The 16700-nt window shown below is 42.0% G+C and overlaps 2 protein-coding genes across 2 annotated transcripts; one reads left to right on the forward strand and one right to left on the reverse strand.

The window, feature by feature from the left end:
• The first annotated feature begins 209 nt into the window (after nucleotides 1-209).
• cyb5d2 (cytochrome b5 domain containing 2) lies at nucleotides 210-3069 on the forward strand. The gene is made up of 4 exons (XM_069674125.1): nucleotides 210-571; nucleotides 811-951; nucleotides 1787-1973; nucleotides 2128-3069. Exons 1-4 carry the CDS (start codon nucleotides 322-324, stop codon nucleotides 2297-2299), a joined length of 750 nt encoding a protein of 249 aa, XP_069530226.1. The 5' UTR covers nucleotides 210-321; the 3' UTR covers nucleotides 2300-3069.
• ankfy1 (ankyrin repeat and FYVE domain containing 1) lies at nucleotides 3065-15531 on the reverse strand. Its single transcript, XM_069674112.1, has 25 exons — nucleotides 15501-15531; nucleotides 13576-13783; nucleotides 13253-13371; nucleotides 12676-12811; nucleotides 12401-12524; nucleotides 11623-11772; nucleotides 11363-11528; nucleotides 10429-10633; nucleotides 10255-10323; nucleotides 9774-9976; nucleotides 9568-9665; nucleotides 8564-8765; nucleotides 8327-8425; nucleotides 8067-8220; nucleotides 7515-7683; nucleotides 6958-7076; nucleotides 6665-6821; nucleotides 6354-6554; nucleotides 6096-6272; nucleotides 5840-5987; nucleotides 4978-5068; nucleotides 4676-4800; nucleotides 4445-4591; nucleotides 4238-4328; nucleotides 3065-4124 (listed from the first exon to the last, which is right to left on the reverse strand). Exons 1-25 carry the CDS (start codon nucleotides 15508-15510, stop codon nucleotides 3992-3994), a joined length of 3501 nt encoding a protein of 1166 aa, XP_069530213.1. The 5' UTR covers nucleotides 15511-15531; the 3' UTR covers nucleotides 3065-3991.
• Nucleotides 15532-16700: the final 1169 nt, after the last annotated feature.

The following is a 16700-nucleotide window of genomic DNA, read 5'->3' on the forward strand; positions in this document are numbered from 1 at the left end:
ATCTAACATTAGATATGGTTAATAAAAAAAATACACTATACGAAATACAATCTCTGAACAGACACATTTTATATAATTACAGGTGCATCATATAATATGAAACCATATTTTCACACACATATACACACACACTCCCCGTGTTTACTTAAGGGTGCCTGCTCTTAAATCCGATTCGTTTGCGGTCGACACATCCACATCACCATCACGGAAGCACCCACCTTGTGGTCATTGAGGTATTGTGGTTGTTGTCCGTTTTTCAATAAGAAAATGAATATAATGTAATGTAAATTCATAATGTACCAAACCGTTTGAGTGAACAGGATGATCAGTTATGTGTCTGTCGCGTTTTTATCACTGGCAGTGTGGTTTCTTCCCTGGGAGGGGCTTTTTAAATTTGGATATGAATCAGCCGAGGGGCCACCCGTGCGGCTCCTGAGCAAGCGTGAGTTATCTCTGTACGACGGGGAGGAAGGAAGCAAAGGTCTTTATCTGGCTGTATTGGGGCAGGTTTTTGATGTGCAAGAGGGACTCAGGCACTATGGGCCTGGTGGTGCTTATCGCTGTATGGCAGGTGAGTCATTTTTATACTACATAGCCTATATTGTGTTATCGCTACCACCTGAGCTCTCACTATCAAACAACAGAGATGCTGATTTACACCCAAAAGCTTTAACAAACCTTAACAAGGAAAACGAATTCTAGTCATTCTAGTCTAATAATAGCACATAAACAGCTTAAGTAGATTAGTATCCCTTATACTGTACTGTACTGTACTTTACTGTATGTGTGTGTGTGTGTCTGGTTTTACAGGGAAAGATGCCTCACAGGCCTATGTCACAGGGGACTTCACAGAAAATGGCCTTACAGATGATGTGTCCAGGCTGTCCCCACTGGAGGTGATGACCCTTTATGAGTGGCTGGCCTTCTATCAGAGGGAATACCAGACTGTAGGTATGTGATGTTTTACACCTGCTCTTTCATTTGATTTGTTTTACAGTACATTTATTTCTTCAAAAATTAGCCAGATGCTACCTACTTGTAAAGTAAGGTCTAATTAGTTTTTGTTAAAATAAAGTGTGTATTGCATTTATGTATGGCATTTCTAACTGCATAATATTCCATATCTGAATATTTTATGTAACACACTATATCAGGGTTAGGGTTAGGGTTATATTCACCTTTAACCAGTTGCCTATAAGTATGAATGTTACTAGTATTTTGTCTCTTTATCAGTTTTTTTTTTCAGGCACTTATTATACTATCTAACTTAGGAATAGTAAGTAAGGCCTTAGTATGCTTTTCCTTGTACCTTTTTTCCTTACACTTCATAAGGTCCAAACAGAGAAAAGCATTTTAAGAATTGATGTACAACATGTCCATACTTACTATAAATAAGCAGGTTATAAGGGAGTACTTAGGGGCCTTGTAGCTGTAGAAAATTGTTACCAATATTAAAGCTAATAAGGAACTGTTTAATGGTGGATTAATACAAATTGATATCTATATATTTTGATTTTAACACCTTAAATTAATAACGATGAATAGGTAATTTAATAATATAGAAAAATGGCTATAAAATATGCATGTCTAACCAAAGGTTGTAAAAGATTGTTTCACTTTATCCTTCACAAACTAGATATACTCAGTGCAATACCTGGAGAGCTTAAATTAGCCACAGCTTTTGCAGTAATTGAAATATCAAAATCTTATGATCTATACATGATGTTGCACCTTATTCCACGTCTCTTCACTCCTCCTTATCAACCTCTCCTGTGTTGAATGTCAGGTCTGGTGATTGGCCGGTTTTATAGCCAGACTGGTCAGCCCACAGACGCCCTGTTACATGCTGAAGCATCTCTAGCAGAAGGCCAGAAAATGAAGGCCCAGTCTGATGCTGAGAAGGTTCTCTTTCCACCCTGTAACTCAGAGTGGAGCTCTGCCGGCGGAGGAAGAGTCTGGTGCTCCACTAAGAGGTATGGAAATAGTTCTGGCCTAATCAAATATTAAAAGGCTTACACGGCATATGACGCAGTGTTCTGACGTCCTGCTTTTCTGTAATAGATGAGATACATCTTTCACTGGCAGTTGTAATAGGTATACATAACGTTTTTTCATTTTTCTCTTCAGTGGTGGGGTGGAGAGAAGCTGGACAGGCGTCCCACGTAAGCTCTTCTCCGCAGGCTCCAGTGGAGTCCGTTGTGTCTGTGTTAAAGACCTGTCTGCAGCAGAGGAGGATCCCAACCTGCAGGAATATGACGGCTGTCCTCCACATGCTGACTCATGCACAGTTAAAGACTAGTGGTCTCTGGGCCCAGCTCAGAAAACTGACCTTTTAATGAGCTGCTTTTTAGCCGCACAAATCTCAGGGAACTCAAGGAATTCTTCAAGTAAGTCACAGCGATGAACTGAGTGAAAATAAAGAAGTAGAATGAATTTGTTTTTGATGACCTTTATGTAAATTTGTCCTCCCTTTTTCTAAAAGGATACACCAGGAAGAGACAGGCTAGATATCTGAGCATACAGATACAATATAATGTGCATAAAAGATTAAACAATGTGCATAAAAGATTAACAGAGGCAAGATTTAGGTTTGTCACAATGACAAGCACAAACTGCATTAAAGTACAAAACAGTTGTAGTGGTCAAAAATATCACACATTTATCTGTACAATTTAACAATACTTAAAGAGGCCCCGCCACCTGGCCGTCCCTCCGCTCCACATTCTCCCCAATGATCGGAAATGCCATGTGATCTTTGATAAAGTGCACCTGTTAGCTTAGAAATCAAGAAGCGTTAATGTGATGGGTCAGGACGACGACTTGACGACGACTTGACTTGAGGCAACATTGTGGGGACTCTGATCACGACTTCCGACAAGGACCTCATGGCAGATCAAATATGGAATGTAATCATTGATGGCTGATTTGAAACATGATTTATGATTATGACAATGACATGAAAAGGCTACAAATTAAATCACATGCATAGGCATGAGAGGCATCTCTGTAACTGAGGGAACAACAGTTGAGTATTTTTCTTTTGTAAAAAAAAAAAAAAAAAAAAAAAAAAAAAAAAAAAAAAAAAAAAAGGGGTTTCTCAGGTATTTTTTTTAAACTTGCCATGTTAAAAATAAGCATTTCATTGAATTTGGCTGATGCCTACACATGATAGACGATGGAACAATCACAAAGAAGATCAATCCTGTGTCATGAGGAATTTCTTCTTTGCTCGGTGTGCCATCTTTCACCTCGAACAGTAAAATAATGTCAGTGATATAATTCAGACTCTTTTGAGACCTCTTCTGGAAATCATGTAAAAAGTTGGGTTTCTTTCCCTTTAAATCCTCCTCGCCTCACTCACTTTATCCAGAGTTTAGAGTTGGGATGACAGAAGAGCGACAGATTACAGAGAACATGCTGATAGTTCAGTCTTCTTAGATCTAATGATCTATGGTCATTTTACAGTTTGACTTTGCTCTTCATTGACAGCAGCCCCAGCTCTCATTTAAATGCAAGAATTCATTGAACTTTGTCTTTGGGCAGGTCGTATAGCATGAAGGCTGCAGGTGGTGAAGAATCCCCCCCTCCCTCTAAAAGTTGATTTGATCATTTAAATGTTCATCATTGAATTGAAATGTTCTGAATACAGCAGGTACCTGCTTTTGATAATAAGAGCTAATCATTACAAACATTACTGATTTTGGGAAATTGATTAACAAACTCCGTCCAGCCATCACAGAGCTGGAGATGCGTTTATATCCACGTTAAGATACTTTGATCAAAACAGAAACAAAAAGACAACGTCCCTCTAGAACATTAATAGTTTTCATAGACTGGAATAGTATAAAGATGATGGTCCACAACTGTCCTGGAATCTCTTGTTAGTTTGTCCTGCTACCGATGTCCCTTCTCCTGGTGTGCCTGGGTAACTGTGCCACGTTGAGCCTGGCATGGCCAGTGTCAGAGGGTGGAGGAGCTCCAGGCCGCTGTATTACGATACCCCACCCAGAGTTAGTACGTCAAAGCAGATGTCACACACCCTCACCGGCTTGTTCAGGTCAAACTTGATGATGGGGATCTCCTTTATAGAGCACTTGTGGCACAGCAGGCGCCCACAGTGGCGGCTACAGAGAACAGTCAGGGAGGAGACACGAGATTAATCAAAGGTTCGACACAAAATTAACACAGAAATGAATAAAAATGATTTATTGTACTTGATGAAAACCACACTACTAACCAGTGATGTTTCCGTGTTGTTACACCAAACTTGGCAGCACATTCATAGCAGTTTGACCCATCACACCAAGGGGGCTCTTTGGAAAGCATATCTACACAAGTGATGAAAAATATCCACATTTAACTAGTTGTTTATCCAGATACACCGTGAGGGCGTCATTTTAGGATATGGTAAATGCCTGATAGGTAACAAGCCGAGAGAACTCACCTAGAAGGCGGAAAAGCAACTGTTTTGTTGCAACTTGGTAGTTGAAAATGTTGATGCCCTGATTATTATTGACACCGAGTCGAGCTCCAGCCCTCACGATGGCACGACACAGGTTTGCATTTCCTCTGATGTAGGCCAGGAGCAGAACTGCAATCCAAACAGGTCACAGTATATTTACACCGGAATGACTGTTTGTGCACTGCTACTTAGTAATCAAGCAAGCCACAGTACCTGTGTTCCCCTCATTATCGGGTTTGTCCAGAGGATATTCAGGCATACACTCCAGGAACAGCTCGAAAATGGCAGCGGCGTTCTCTTTCCCATAATGTCCTAGTACATGCATCGGAGACTGACCCCTGAGCAGACGAGGAGATGGACACGTTTACACTGTGGTCTACAGACGGTGTTTACAATGCCATTTAACATACTATGTTTGTGTTGCTGTCCCGTATTACAAGTCTGTCCTGTTTATGTTCTGCTGCAATGACCTCAAAGATTGATCTTACTAATTCAAAGGCAGCATTGAAGTGTACCTGAGATTGAAGGCCTCTGCGTCAATGTTGGACTCTGTGAGAAGGGTTCTGACATTGTTAAGGCGGCCCTGCATCACAGCCAGATGCAGAGCTGAGGAGAGACAACAAGAAGGACAGACAAGAGAATAAAATGTTACTGACAAGGATATTGTTTGGTTTGGGAGGTGGGATAATAATTCATAATCAGCTACACAACAAAGTAGAGGACAGCCTTGTTTATTAAGAATAAACACCAGCCCTCTTTGCCTTCATGACTGTTCAGGATTCAGTGATAGTCCTCTTATTCGCTCGCTCCTTGCGTTTGAATGCACCCAACTTATTGATGCTAAAACCACTGAAGCGATACCACTGAGAGAGAGACAGACGCTGTGTACGTTAACGCACAAGGGTAACTTAATTTCTTTAAATCTCGAGACACACCATCAGGATCGGACAGGATCTTATGTTTATTAAAGTTACCATCAAAGAAAGGTCGGCTGTAAATGTTTATTTACTTATTTTTGCTGCTGGATCACACGGCTGTATTCTTCAGTGCGCGCGTAATGGACAGTGTATTAATATCTGTGGGCACGTTTGTCAGTGCCAAAGGCAGTTGGTTAAGTCTGAGGATTGTAATAAATTGACCTCTCAGTGCCGTGTGTGTGTGTGTGTGTGTGTGTGTCTGTCTGTAGAGAGAGCGTGCATCAGAATGAGCGTGTACGATGGAGAGCTTGGTGTCGGTGAAACAGTGACTCTGTTTACCAGTAAAACATACAGACGAGCCAAAACTGGTCCTACTGGTGTGTTTTTCAGCATGCTTGTTCAATGGAAGCGTACAACATTATAAGGAAACAAAAGCATAATAATAAAGAATGTAAAGTACCGTTATTGCCATTCTCATCCTCAGCAGCAAAGTCTACTCCGTTCTCCAGCAGCACTGAACAAATAGTTGCCAGATCCTGCTGGGCAGCCAAATGCAGTGCTGTCTGTCTGTGTTTGGTCAGCTCATTTACTTTGGCTCCGGCAAGCAGCTAGAAACAGACAAATACAAAAAAAAAACGCATCAACTGCACCATTCTTTCAGTTAGACTTGAATTGACATGGAAATTCAGAAGCACAACATAATCTGAGGCTTGTACCAGGTTGCGGACGATGATCTCAGATCCAGCCTGGACAGCCAGGTGCAGAGGGGTGAGTTTGGCTGCGTCCTGAACCCTGGAGTTCACATTAGCTTGGACACTGATGAGGAACAGGACGCTTTCAATGTCGGAGTTCTGCACAGCCACGTGGAGGAAATTACGCCCTTTGTTGTCCACCTGGAAAACAGAAGTTTAAGGTCAGAATAGATCAACACTGTAACTGTACATAACAGTGAGACAGACGTCTGCCAGCTCTACCTGTTCTGCAGCACCAGGCTCTCTCTTCAGGATAGCCTCAGCTGCCTTATTGTTCTTGTGCGTCATGGCGCAGGCGAAGGGGGTCATTCCTTGGCGGTCGCGAATGTTGAGACGAATGTCTGGATGGGAAATGAGGAGCTGTATAATGACGTTGTGCTGGTTGCTAATGGCAGCGTGGATGGGAGCTCTGCCTTCTGCATCCTGTAGAAATGGAAAATCAGGATTGATAGGCTTAGAAAACGAGCATTTTCACAACTCACTTAGACTTTTTCCTTCCTCTTTAATTACTAAGTAGTAGTGACAGGACTGACCTGTGCATTAACATTAGCTCCAAACTCTAGAAGGCACTGCACCACCTCCTCCAACCCCCAGCTGCTTGCCAGGTGGAGGGGCGTTTGTCCGTCTCGGGCTTCTTCGTCTCCTTCCCCGTTTGGGCCTGGTTGCCTGGGGCTGTTCACGTCACAACCACTACATACACATACACATACATTAAGTTAAGACAGCTGGCTACGTCCATTTCAAGAACACAAACCTTAAGAGTGTTGGATTTTCAAGAGTCACAGTTTATGTTTACAAAACCCTGATCGTAAGGGGAAAAGCTGACCTGCGGATGAGGAAGCAAGCAGAGACCTCATTGTTCTCATCAACAGCTCTGTGCAGGAGGGTCTGCTGGCAGCCAGAGGGCCCTGTGCTCCAACATGTAGCATCACAGCCATGGCGGACCTAAGTGGGACAAACAGTCGATCAAATATAACTGCATCCCAGACAGAAATCCATACAACGTGTACAGGGCTTACAAGACAGAGGGGAGTGCTACAGATATGATTAAAGGTGTCCATGAGGTCTTTTGCAGCCAACTCGCAGGAAAATATTAGTGTTTTATAATAACTTCTTATTTTATGTTATTGGATATAATCCTTACTCACTTCAGATGTTTTCGATAAGGCTGGAGAATTGTACTCTATTTATAAAGTACTTGATCAGTATAAAAGACTTAAGCAATATAGATTATTGCAGGAAGTTCAAAACCAAGAAGTGAACCCGTGAAACAACATGCACCAACCCTTACGTGTCATCTCACTACAGTTTCATAACGGGTAAACACTGGGCTTACACTAAAAAGATACCATCACATCTAAGTTGTGTGTGTATTTGTCTCACCAGCGTTGATGCAATATCTTCCAGGCCGTTCACCAGAGCCAGCCACAACGGAGGGTCGCCTTTGTCATTCACCACAGACATATCAGCTCCTCTTGTGCAAATGGCATCCACCACCAGTGGCAGCTGGTTACTGATAGCTAGCTGTAGTGCTGTTTTTTCCTCCTGGGTCCTGTTAATGGACAAAGAAATATTTAAACGTTCCTCTTTAAACGCTGAGCTGCATATTGTGAGGTCCAAATTAGTCTCTGCTAACAGAACAGGGACCATTTGCTGGAACAATCTTAAATCATTTTTGACACCAAGGTGCCGTGTTTTGGGTTTCAGGTTACACTAGGTTGTTGTAACATTACTACTACTGAATGTGGTTCAAATTACAGCACAATAACAGATTAAAAGGGAAGCCTTGGTGTGAATGATCCCACATCTGGCGAGGGAAATTGATGTCATCCTTCAGTTCCCTCCTCTCATTTCCTGTTATCTGTCTACAGTCAGCAAACGACTAAAGGAATCAAAAGATTAAAAAAAACAATGAAACCATGACCCAAACATTACCTAACATTGATGTCTGCCTGGTGCTCCAGAAGAAAGAGGGCACTCTTGCTGTCCTGTCTTTGGATGGCCATGTGCAGCAGGGTTTGTCCATCTGACATGGTGTCATTGATAGAAGCCCCTGATCCCAGCAGCTGAGCCGCTATGGTGTGCATACCTGACAGGGGATGTCATACATCATATACACAGATGCATGTATATATTTGATAATGCAGATTGTATTGTATTACTACATTTTTGTGGAGGGGTAGTGTGCTGTGTACCTGTCCAGAGGGCCAAGCCCAGCACGGTCTGGTCGATGCAGTCTTTGAGACTGAAGTCTGGAATGATCTGGAGGTTGTTGGTGGCATGAAGTGCATTGGCTGCAACAGAGTCATCAAGGGAGGAATAAGTGGAACCATTTAGGGATATTTGAGGACAATATTTCTTAACACACTGGACATGTTTGCAGTTTAGTGGGCATTAAAATGTAGCTGAAGATCCGTAAACTTGACGCTGACCTTTTTGTTCGAGGATGACTGACACCACATCTGGGTGGTTGTGAACGATGGCCATGTGGAGGGGGGTCTGCATAGCCACGTCGCGGTTATCGTCAGAAAGAGCCTTCTGGGTCTGCAGGTTGGGGTTGGCCCCTTGCTGGAGCAGCTCGGCTGTGAGGTTCGACAAGCCACAGCGACAGGCTGTATGCAGCGGGCTCTCACCCTGAAAGGAATAATAAAAAGGTTTGTAAGTAACACAGAGGATTTTCTTTCCATGATTTAAAAGACTAGTAAGTTATTAAGTACCGTAAAATTTGGTGTATAAGACGCACTTTTAATAATTTTTTTTTCATCTACAAAGTGGGCTGCGTCCTATATTCCAGTGGGACCAATATACCAGTATAAAATGCAGAGAGGTGTGTTATTGTGTTACGGTATTTAAACGTCTCCTATTTACAATATGCAGCAGTGCTGTTTTCCTCGCTGTCATAAGGGAGGAAAAACTACCTACGTCTGTGACGAACTATCGCTTCGTCATGGACATGCACTGTCATGATTGCATTGCAGGTACCGCTAGCTACAGCACCGGTAGTTAGCAGGATTGCAAACTCGACATGGCGCAATCAGACGATAGGCTGTAATTTGTGTGTTTTGAATGTGTTTTAAATGAAAATAAATTGAAATAACTTGTATACATGTTTTGATTAATAGCTATAGAAAAAAAAATGTCACCCCAAAAGTCTTATATTCCTGTGCGACTTATATTCCAGATTTTATGGTGACTTAAGGTTTATAAATGTAACTTATTGATATAAAAATCTATTGAAGGCCTGCAGAAGTTCAAATTCAGAGAGAACCAAGTTGACAACACGAATACAAAAATATTTAAAATGACAAGTTACTTGTATTCAATGTAAGAGCTTTAAACTGTTAAGGGACATAACACCTGCATGCTAGGTCATTATCATGAACATGAACATGAATTAACTGTTTCTTAGTTTTGTGGCTCTAATGTTCCTACACACCCATTTGTTGACATGGTTGACCTTCGCTCCGTGAGTGGCGAGGAAGAGAGCAGCTGCCTCATTGCCGGCCTGAGCTGCTCTCTGCATGAGACAGTTTTCTACGAGGGACAAAATACGAGGAGATGAAGATTAAAATCCTTTTAAAGGCACACACACATCATTCCATTCAAGAACGGACTGTTACTGAGACTGTACAGAAACAGCACCTGTGGTGGTGTCAGGTGCGTCAGGGTTGCTTCCTCTCTGAATGAGCTGGGCTGCAAAGCTATTCTCGTCGAAAGAGGTGCCGTTCACTACCGGAGCATCATCCTCAAATGGGTTTATTGAAGGGTCTGAAGACACGGTGATGTACTGCAGGGCCAGCCACAGAGCTGTGCTGCCCTCGTGGTCCTTTAGTTCCAGGTCAAGCCTAACAAGATGGACAGATTATCTCAGGTTAAACGCAGGATTATCTTCAGAGAGAGCTGATGACCAGGGACGTATGATCTTAAACACTCGTGGCCTCAAACAGGGTTGTGTTGATGAGACAATTCTTAAATTAATAGTCTCCATTAATGCGCTTTAATGTTAGAATAGGAAAATGTGTTTAAAAAGGAAATAACAAGGATTCCTAAGCATGCTGTGTGTGAGACTTTCCATGCAGGAAATCATCTCAATAACTCCATTTGAAGGCAGACTGTGACTCACTGTTTGCACTGTAGAAGCTGGTTGAACACGGGCTCGTTCCCTGACGCCACAGCTTCATGTAACGGAGTTCTAAAAGCAAGAATAGAGAAGGCTGAAGCACAACAATACTTTTCACAGTAGTTTTTGATCATTAATATCCATTAAAGCTCATAAACTAAGAGCCCTGTGACCTACCTGCCCTTGCTGTTCTGCATGTTGGGGTTCGCTCCGGTCTTGAGCAGGGCCTCAGCGATCCGTGCCATGCCGCTCATCACTTCTGCAGAGTGTTTCTTAGGACTGAAAGAACAGACCAGGTGAAGTGGGGTTTCAACCGCCCCCACTGTGGCTGCATTCACCTGAGCGGAGTGGCGGATCAGGAAGATGGAGGCAAATTCATCACCTGGAAGAAGAGGAAGAAAGATACACTTTTATCTGCTTTTGTGTATTGGCTCCCAAGGCCATGGCCACACGTACACAGGTATTATTGAGTTTTTGCCTCCTTCTATTCCAAAAAAAATCCCGTCCAGACAAGCACGGTGATAAAAAATACCCGTCCAAACAAAAACGCAAAAACACAACAGAAACGCTGTCATGAGAAGACCTCACCAACAGGCGGCGATATAACCCAGTCATGTAAAGAAGAAGAAGAATGGTGGCCAGTAAAAAGGCTGACAAAATCTATCCCGACGCCTTTGTTCCTCAATTTAGTAGACGAGTAACTGTACATATATGTGTAAACATGTAAAAAGTCCTGTTAAGCATCACTGTTTTTGTCATGTCCGTCATTTTGCAAGAAATGTCGCCTCATAAGTGACGCGTCACCATGGAGATAACGGCACACAGCCTGACGTCACGACCCAAAAACTCAGTTTACCCCGTCTACACGTCTCCAGGGAAGCCGAGTTTCTAAAAGTCTTTACCCTGGCCGGAGTTTTACAAAAGATCCGTTTTCAGTGACCCAAAACAGCGTTTGTGTGGACAAAAGGACAAAACGCAGAGAAAAAGCTACGTTTTGAAAATACCCATGTACGTGTGGACACGGCCTAAATCTCACAGTAACCGAGTGGGTACAAGAAAGAAATGGGAATAATGGTAGGACAAAAGTGTAGTAATAACGACTCCCCCACACCTCTCTGGATGGCCTTGTGAAGGAGGCTCCAGCCACTCTGGTCCACCATGTCCACATCAGCTTTGTTGTTCACAAGAGTGGTGGCAATACTTTCCAATTTACGAGAGAGCGCCAGGTCGAGAGCCAGGTCGCCGTTGTTGTCCAGTTCATTCAGCTTGCCGGGAAGCTGAAAACAAAACATAACATCAAAAACATACATTTAAACCCGATAATAGTAAAGCCTAATTAGTTAGTGAGTGGTTCATAAAGAGCTTAAATACCTGCGAGTCCATCTCGATGAGATAGAGAAAGACCACGTCTTCTCGTTCCACTTTGATGGCTTTGTGGAGAGGGTACTCCGTTTTCGACTTGATCATCTTGTACAGAAGTTGAGCACTCATGGTGCTGAAATCCTCTTTCCTCAGATCATCCTGATAAAAACAAGCAAAAAACACAAATCATCAGAATAAGCACAAGATGGAAAAAGTCAACAAGTGTTACCCATATTCTCAAGATAAACATAAACAAATAATTATCTTCTCTTATGCTGGAGACGTTCTTGCTTTTGTAGAAAGCTTTAATCAGGTCAGAGTCAATAACCAATGAAAAATATAAGACTGAGGTGTCAGAGGCTGGTGACACTTCACAGCCATTTTCTACACCAGCGTCATAAACACAACCTTGAAAAGTGGATTTATTGTGTCGTAAAGGATGAGATGATACACACGAGAAACACAATAACCCTGATCTGTCAGCAATGAGTAAACTTTAGGACATGAAACCAGAGGGAAACACAGCAGACTGAACCTGGCTGCTGGATTTAGAGGTGGTATAGTTATTAAAAAAGGCACATTTTGGTGCATCAGACTGATGAAGGCAAGATTTGTAGATGAACTCACAATGCTTATGTATATTTTGAAGCATTGTTTTAGTGCCTGGAGCTCATTAGTGGACAGAATAAAATCATACATCCCACGCATGTATGCTAATGCATGCACACATTAACAGTCCATAAGTTACATAGCTGGTCGTGAACAGCCTCTATCTGAAGGTACTCACCCAGTGGCTGGCGATGATCTCCCCACAGTAGTTCATCAGGGTGGTGGCATTGAGCTCCTCAGCTGTTTGGTAGAAGCGAATGCAGTTCCTGACATTCACCGAGGACATCACACCTTTTTCACACCTGTCCCAGCGGAGAAATACAATTTGTTTCAGGCTGTTAATCCACATATGATGCTCCATGAAATGTTTTGCTAAATTAATTCTGCTACGAGCCATTTAAGTTTTATTGTTAGCTGCCAAGCAAAAGTTGGATATATATGACTCGTGCTGACCTCTCTCTGAGCAGCTGAAGCTGGAAGCGGTTTGCCAGCTTCATCAGGTCAATCAGAAAAGCGTCATCCTCAGTGAGCTCCAACTCATCCGTGTATGTCCAGCGCAACATCGCCATGGCAACCTCAGGTTTGCAGTCTGTAAATCCATCATTACATAAAGTAAGAAATGTACACAGAATTACAACAGCTAAGCAATTTTATAGAATGTGTTCACTCCCTCTACAAACTCTGCTTTGCAAATAACTATTTTGTAATTATTAAAAAAATACTACAATACTATACTCAAAATAATAAAACATGGTTCAGAGGTACTTTCACGTTTCATAGGCATTCATTTGGTCACATTTACATTCATTCAAACCTTATTGATTAGCCTTAGAGGAAAATAGGCCTGAGGACCGAAACCTACCTGTCAAATAATGGACTTTGACAGTTTAGACAACCTTCTCCAAAATAAATATTCCCTCATTATCTATTAACCCATAAGTAAGCTGAGTGACAGAGGCGTGAGTAAGAAACAGCTGGATTTTTATTACGATCTAAGCTACTACAGTGATGCCACACCAAGGTTTCTAACCTGATAGGTCCAGCTCTGAGGTGGAGGCCAGGTTGGCCAGACTCCAGACATCACTACGAGCAGCCAACACAAACTTGTGGGCACTGAGCTTCTCCCCTGCAACTTTCACTTTCAGATCACTGCAAATTAAAAACATAATAACATTCATCAGGGAGACACAAATTATATTACAATAATTATTTATCTTCAATAATGACAAAAACAAATAATCTCCAATTAAATACTCAAAATTGGCAGGTTGTATCACACAACACACAGCGAGCAGTCACACAACTATATTATAAAACCTGCGGACAGCCACACGTTTCACCCATGATCCTCACCTGTACTGTTCCTGCTGATAGAGGTCTGCCACGATGTCCAACAGACGGCTGATGAAGGTGTCTGTAGCTGCAGGGCTGGGGGACCCCTGGCCAGAGGTCTGAGCAGCGAGCACGGCACAGCGCCTCTCTGTGTCGGCCAGCTTCTGCTGCATCTTCACATACTCCTGCCTGAGCAGGGCCAGGTGCTTCTGCAGCTTGGCCACCTCCTCTGTCCCACATCAAGGCACAGCAGACAGATGGAGGACGAAACAAGATGCAGAGATAAGAGAGTAGTTAGAAAGACCATTTCTGAACACAGGTTAGCTGCACCTTTCCCCTCAAAGTAAAAGAGGTTGACCAAGGAGCTGGTGTTTGGAATGTTTTTTTGTTTTTACAAATATCTGTACCTGTTTGCAGTGACAATATGGCTGGGAAGAATACCATAGGAGGTTAAGGGGATTTGCAGCTATAGAGCATTATAAAGAAATGTGACTTGAGGTCTAATTGCTTGTCATAAAGCTTGCCACATACGTTACAATGAAAAATATTTCAAGCCTCCCCTTCAAAAGGCATAAAAGGCACAAATTTCTGGATCTCAAAAACCGACTATGGCAGGACCTAATGCGGGTACTTCTGTTTGGTCAGAGCTTCCCCTCTTCCTCTTAGGGACACTTTCAACAGATCTCAGTGAGTTTCACTGAGGCCCATTTCCTTCCTTTAAACCAGTAAAGTTTTAGTGAGGAAAAAATGCTGAGGAGGCACGTTACTTTGTCCTCCCTCGTAAACCGTTACTGGCACAGCTACTGGTCATGAGGATCAGATGGGGGGGGGGGGGTTCTGAAAACCACCTGATCAGCTAAACACAGGAAGGGTGTATGGTGGAGCTGCAGCTTAAGACCGACCAACAAGCCACTGAACAAATATGATAAAATCTACTTTACTTTAGCAGGATTCAGCTGGAATTACTCATGCATTTGCAAAGCTAATATTCATCTGAAGCTTTGGAAAGTTTGCCTAAAACAATACAACAAAGCTGCAGCATTTAAAAACAGTGCATCATAATAATAATTTTTCTGCTGGAATTGTGAACATGATCTTGTCTATTGCAGACTTTGTAAAACAGTCTGTAAATAAAAACTGCATGATAATGCTTCCAGTATCACTCAACAGAGAATACAAGCACAGCTAGGGACATTTTAAAGAAGAACATAGGCCTTTTCTTTTTCATGTAACTTTTGCACTAAAGTAAAGGCTTATATAATCACTTGCTCTGTATCGATGGAGCAACCTAACACCACGGATTGGAGTATTTTGCCTCTTGGTTGAAGTTGGTAAGTAGATGTCCCTTAAGGAGAAACACAGCATGTATTTGGCCCATGTCTAGGCCAAATATAGGTGGTGCCCTAAGCCCTGGCACCTCTGCCAGGTGATGTCTTACAGGGAGGGACACCTGTGAAGCCTACTGTCCTGTAATTATCCCCCATTAAAGACAACAGATATCAAATTGTTCTTTTAAAACAGTATATCGTCATGCCTCAATCATCAACAGTAAGGGAGCGTTAACGGTTATGGAAATTAGACGTTAGCTGGATTACGTAGACAGTTTGACGCAATCCTGACCGCTGACGTTCAACTTTACATTAATACAGACGTTACCTGCAAATTCTATAAGTTAACATTGGGTTTATTTCTTACGTAGCAAACCTGCAATCTGCCGAAACAAAAACTCGTAGCTTAGCAACATCAACGACAGCTAACGTTAACGACACAGCTTCACTGGTGAGCTGAATGTGACAAGACAAGAGTCGTAGTGGTTCGTATTTTAAATCACAGACAACGTACGGTTTACTAAACTGCCAAGACACTAGTTGATTCAGTCCAACCGTTCAACGAGCGTACGAGGATAACAGGGAGTGTACCATATAGTCAAAAAACCAATCTCATACCTTCCGCCATGTTGCTCAACGTTAGCTCCGCTGCCCAACGGTCTCTATCGCGATATGACGGAGAGTCAGACAGTAGGCTGTGGTGCTGCGTTCAAGTGTTCCATAAAACACGTGAATTGATAATTCAGCACTTTTCTTCTCGCACGGAATAACTTATATTTTTAAAGTAATAGTGTAATGGTTGTGTTATTATTCCTAATGAGTTATCTCAGGAGCTGAAGGATTTTCTGACACAAAGCAGTACAGTATGCATGCACATTGAAATTGGTCAATGGTTGTTAAATGTATGTTGCCTTCAGGTGCATCGGTTAAACTCCTTTCTCTAGGACAAATACTTGTATTAAACTGCCAGGTATATTCCTTCCTTCATACCGTTAGCACAGACACAGTACTGAAGTAGATTAAATACAAGCCCCCCTGTCCTTTTATCCTATGATAACAATTAATTAAAAGTTTGGATAATTTATGATTGTATAGTCATTTTTATCTAACACTCCTTTTAAGACACCCTGAACTGGGTTTAATCAGTGTGACACATGCCTCATTTCTGGGAAATGAGTCATACAAAAGGAGTACTGTTCATATATTTTGTGGCAGAGGCCTGACACCGACAAAGATCAGAAGAGATCACAACAATGAAGGAGGTTTTTTTAAGTTGCAAATTTTGAGGATTAGGTAGACAGAACATAATTTGACTCTGTAAACAATTCTAGACTATACATAAATGTATTTGAAAACTATTAATTTCTTTGATAATAAAGCTTGTGATAAAGTGATGTGTAAATGGTTTCTCTGGTTTAGTCGTACCTTTCCACATCTTCAGGTATCTGCAAACCCCAATTAGAAATATATTTTGTGTAAAGCTGAAGGCGCAATATTACGATCAGAGCCACTAGTATTTGCAGTAGAGCAGCTGCACATTAGACCAACACAACTCACCCCTCCCTCCCTTCATGATGTCACTGTACCAGTAAGTCTAATAATTCATGAATTTGCCTTTGTACCTTGTCATCAGCAACATTAGATTCATTTAGGGACTCTTACTTAAAAGGAAGTTTTAGCAGTTGACAAAACAATTTATAAAAATGTCAAATAGGAAGCTTCTTGCTCGAGGCACAAAAGAATAAAGAATATTAAAAATATATGGTTTGAATAGGGATTATGCAGAGAAATCGTGACTTATTGAATCTTATTAAATGT

This window comes from Semicossyphus pulcher, unplaced genomic scaffold (assembly GCF_022749685.1).
Source record: "Semicossyphus pulcher isolate SPU_LCO1_2020_fin unplaced genomic scaffold, fSemPul1.0.p SCAF_10, whole genome shotgun sequence".
Classification (NCBI taxonomy): Eukaryota; Metazoa; Chordata; class Actinopteri; order Labriformes; family Labridae; genus Semicossyphus; species Semicossyphus pulcher.

Coding starts and splice junctions, on each gene's coding strand:
- ankfy1 (XM_069674112.1), bottom strand. Junction 8,766..9,567: donor TCAACCATGTCAACAAATGG/GTGTGTAGGAAC, acceptor TATTCCTTTCAG/GGTGAGAGCCCGCTGCATAC. Junction 5,988..6,095: donor AGATCATCGTCCGCAACCTG/GTACAAGCCTCA, acceptor GTCTGTTTCTAG/CTGCTTGCCGGAGCCAAAGT.
- cyb5d2 (XM_069674125.1), top strand. CDS start 322: ATGATCAGTTATGTGTCTGTCGCGTTTTTATCACTGGCAGTGTGGTTT. Junction 572..810: donor TGCTTATCGCTGTATGGCAG/GTGAGTCATTTT, acceptor CTGGTTTTACAG/GGAAAGATGCCTCACAGGCC. Junction 1,974..2,127: donor GTCTGGTGCTCCACTAAGAG/GTATGGAAATAG, acceptor TTTTCTCTTCAG/TGGTGGGGTGGAGAGAAGCT.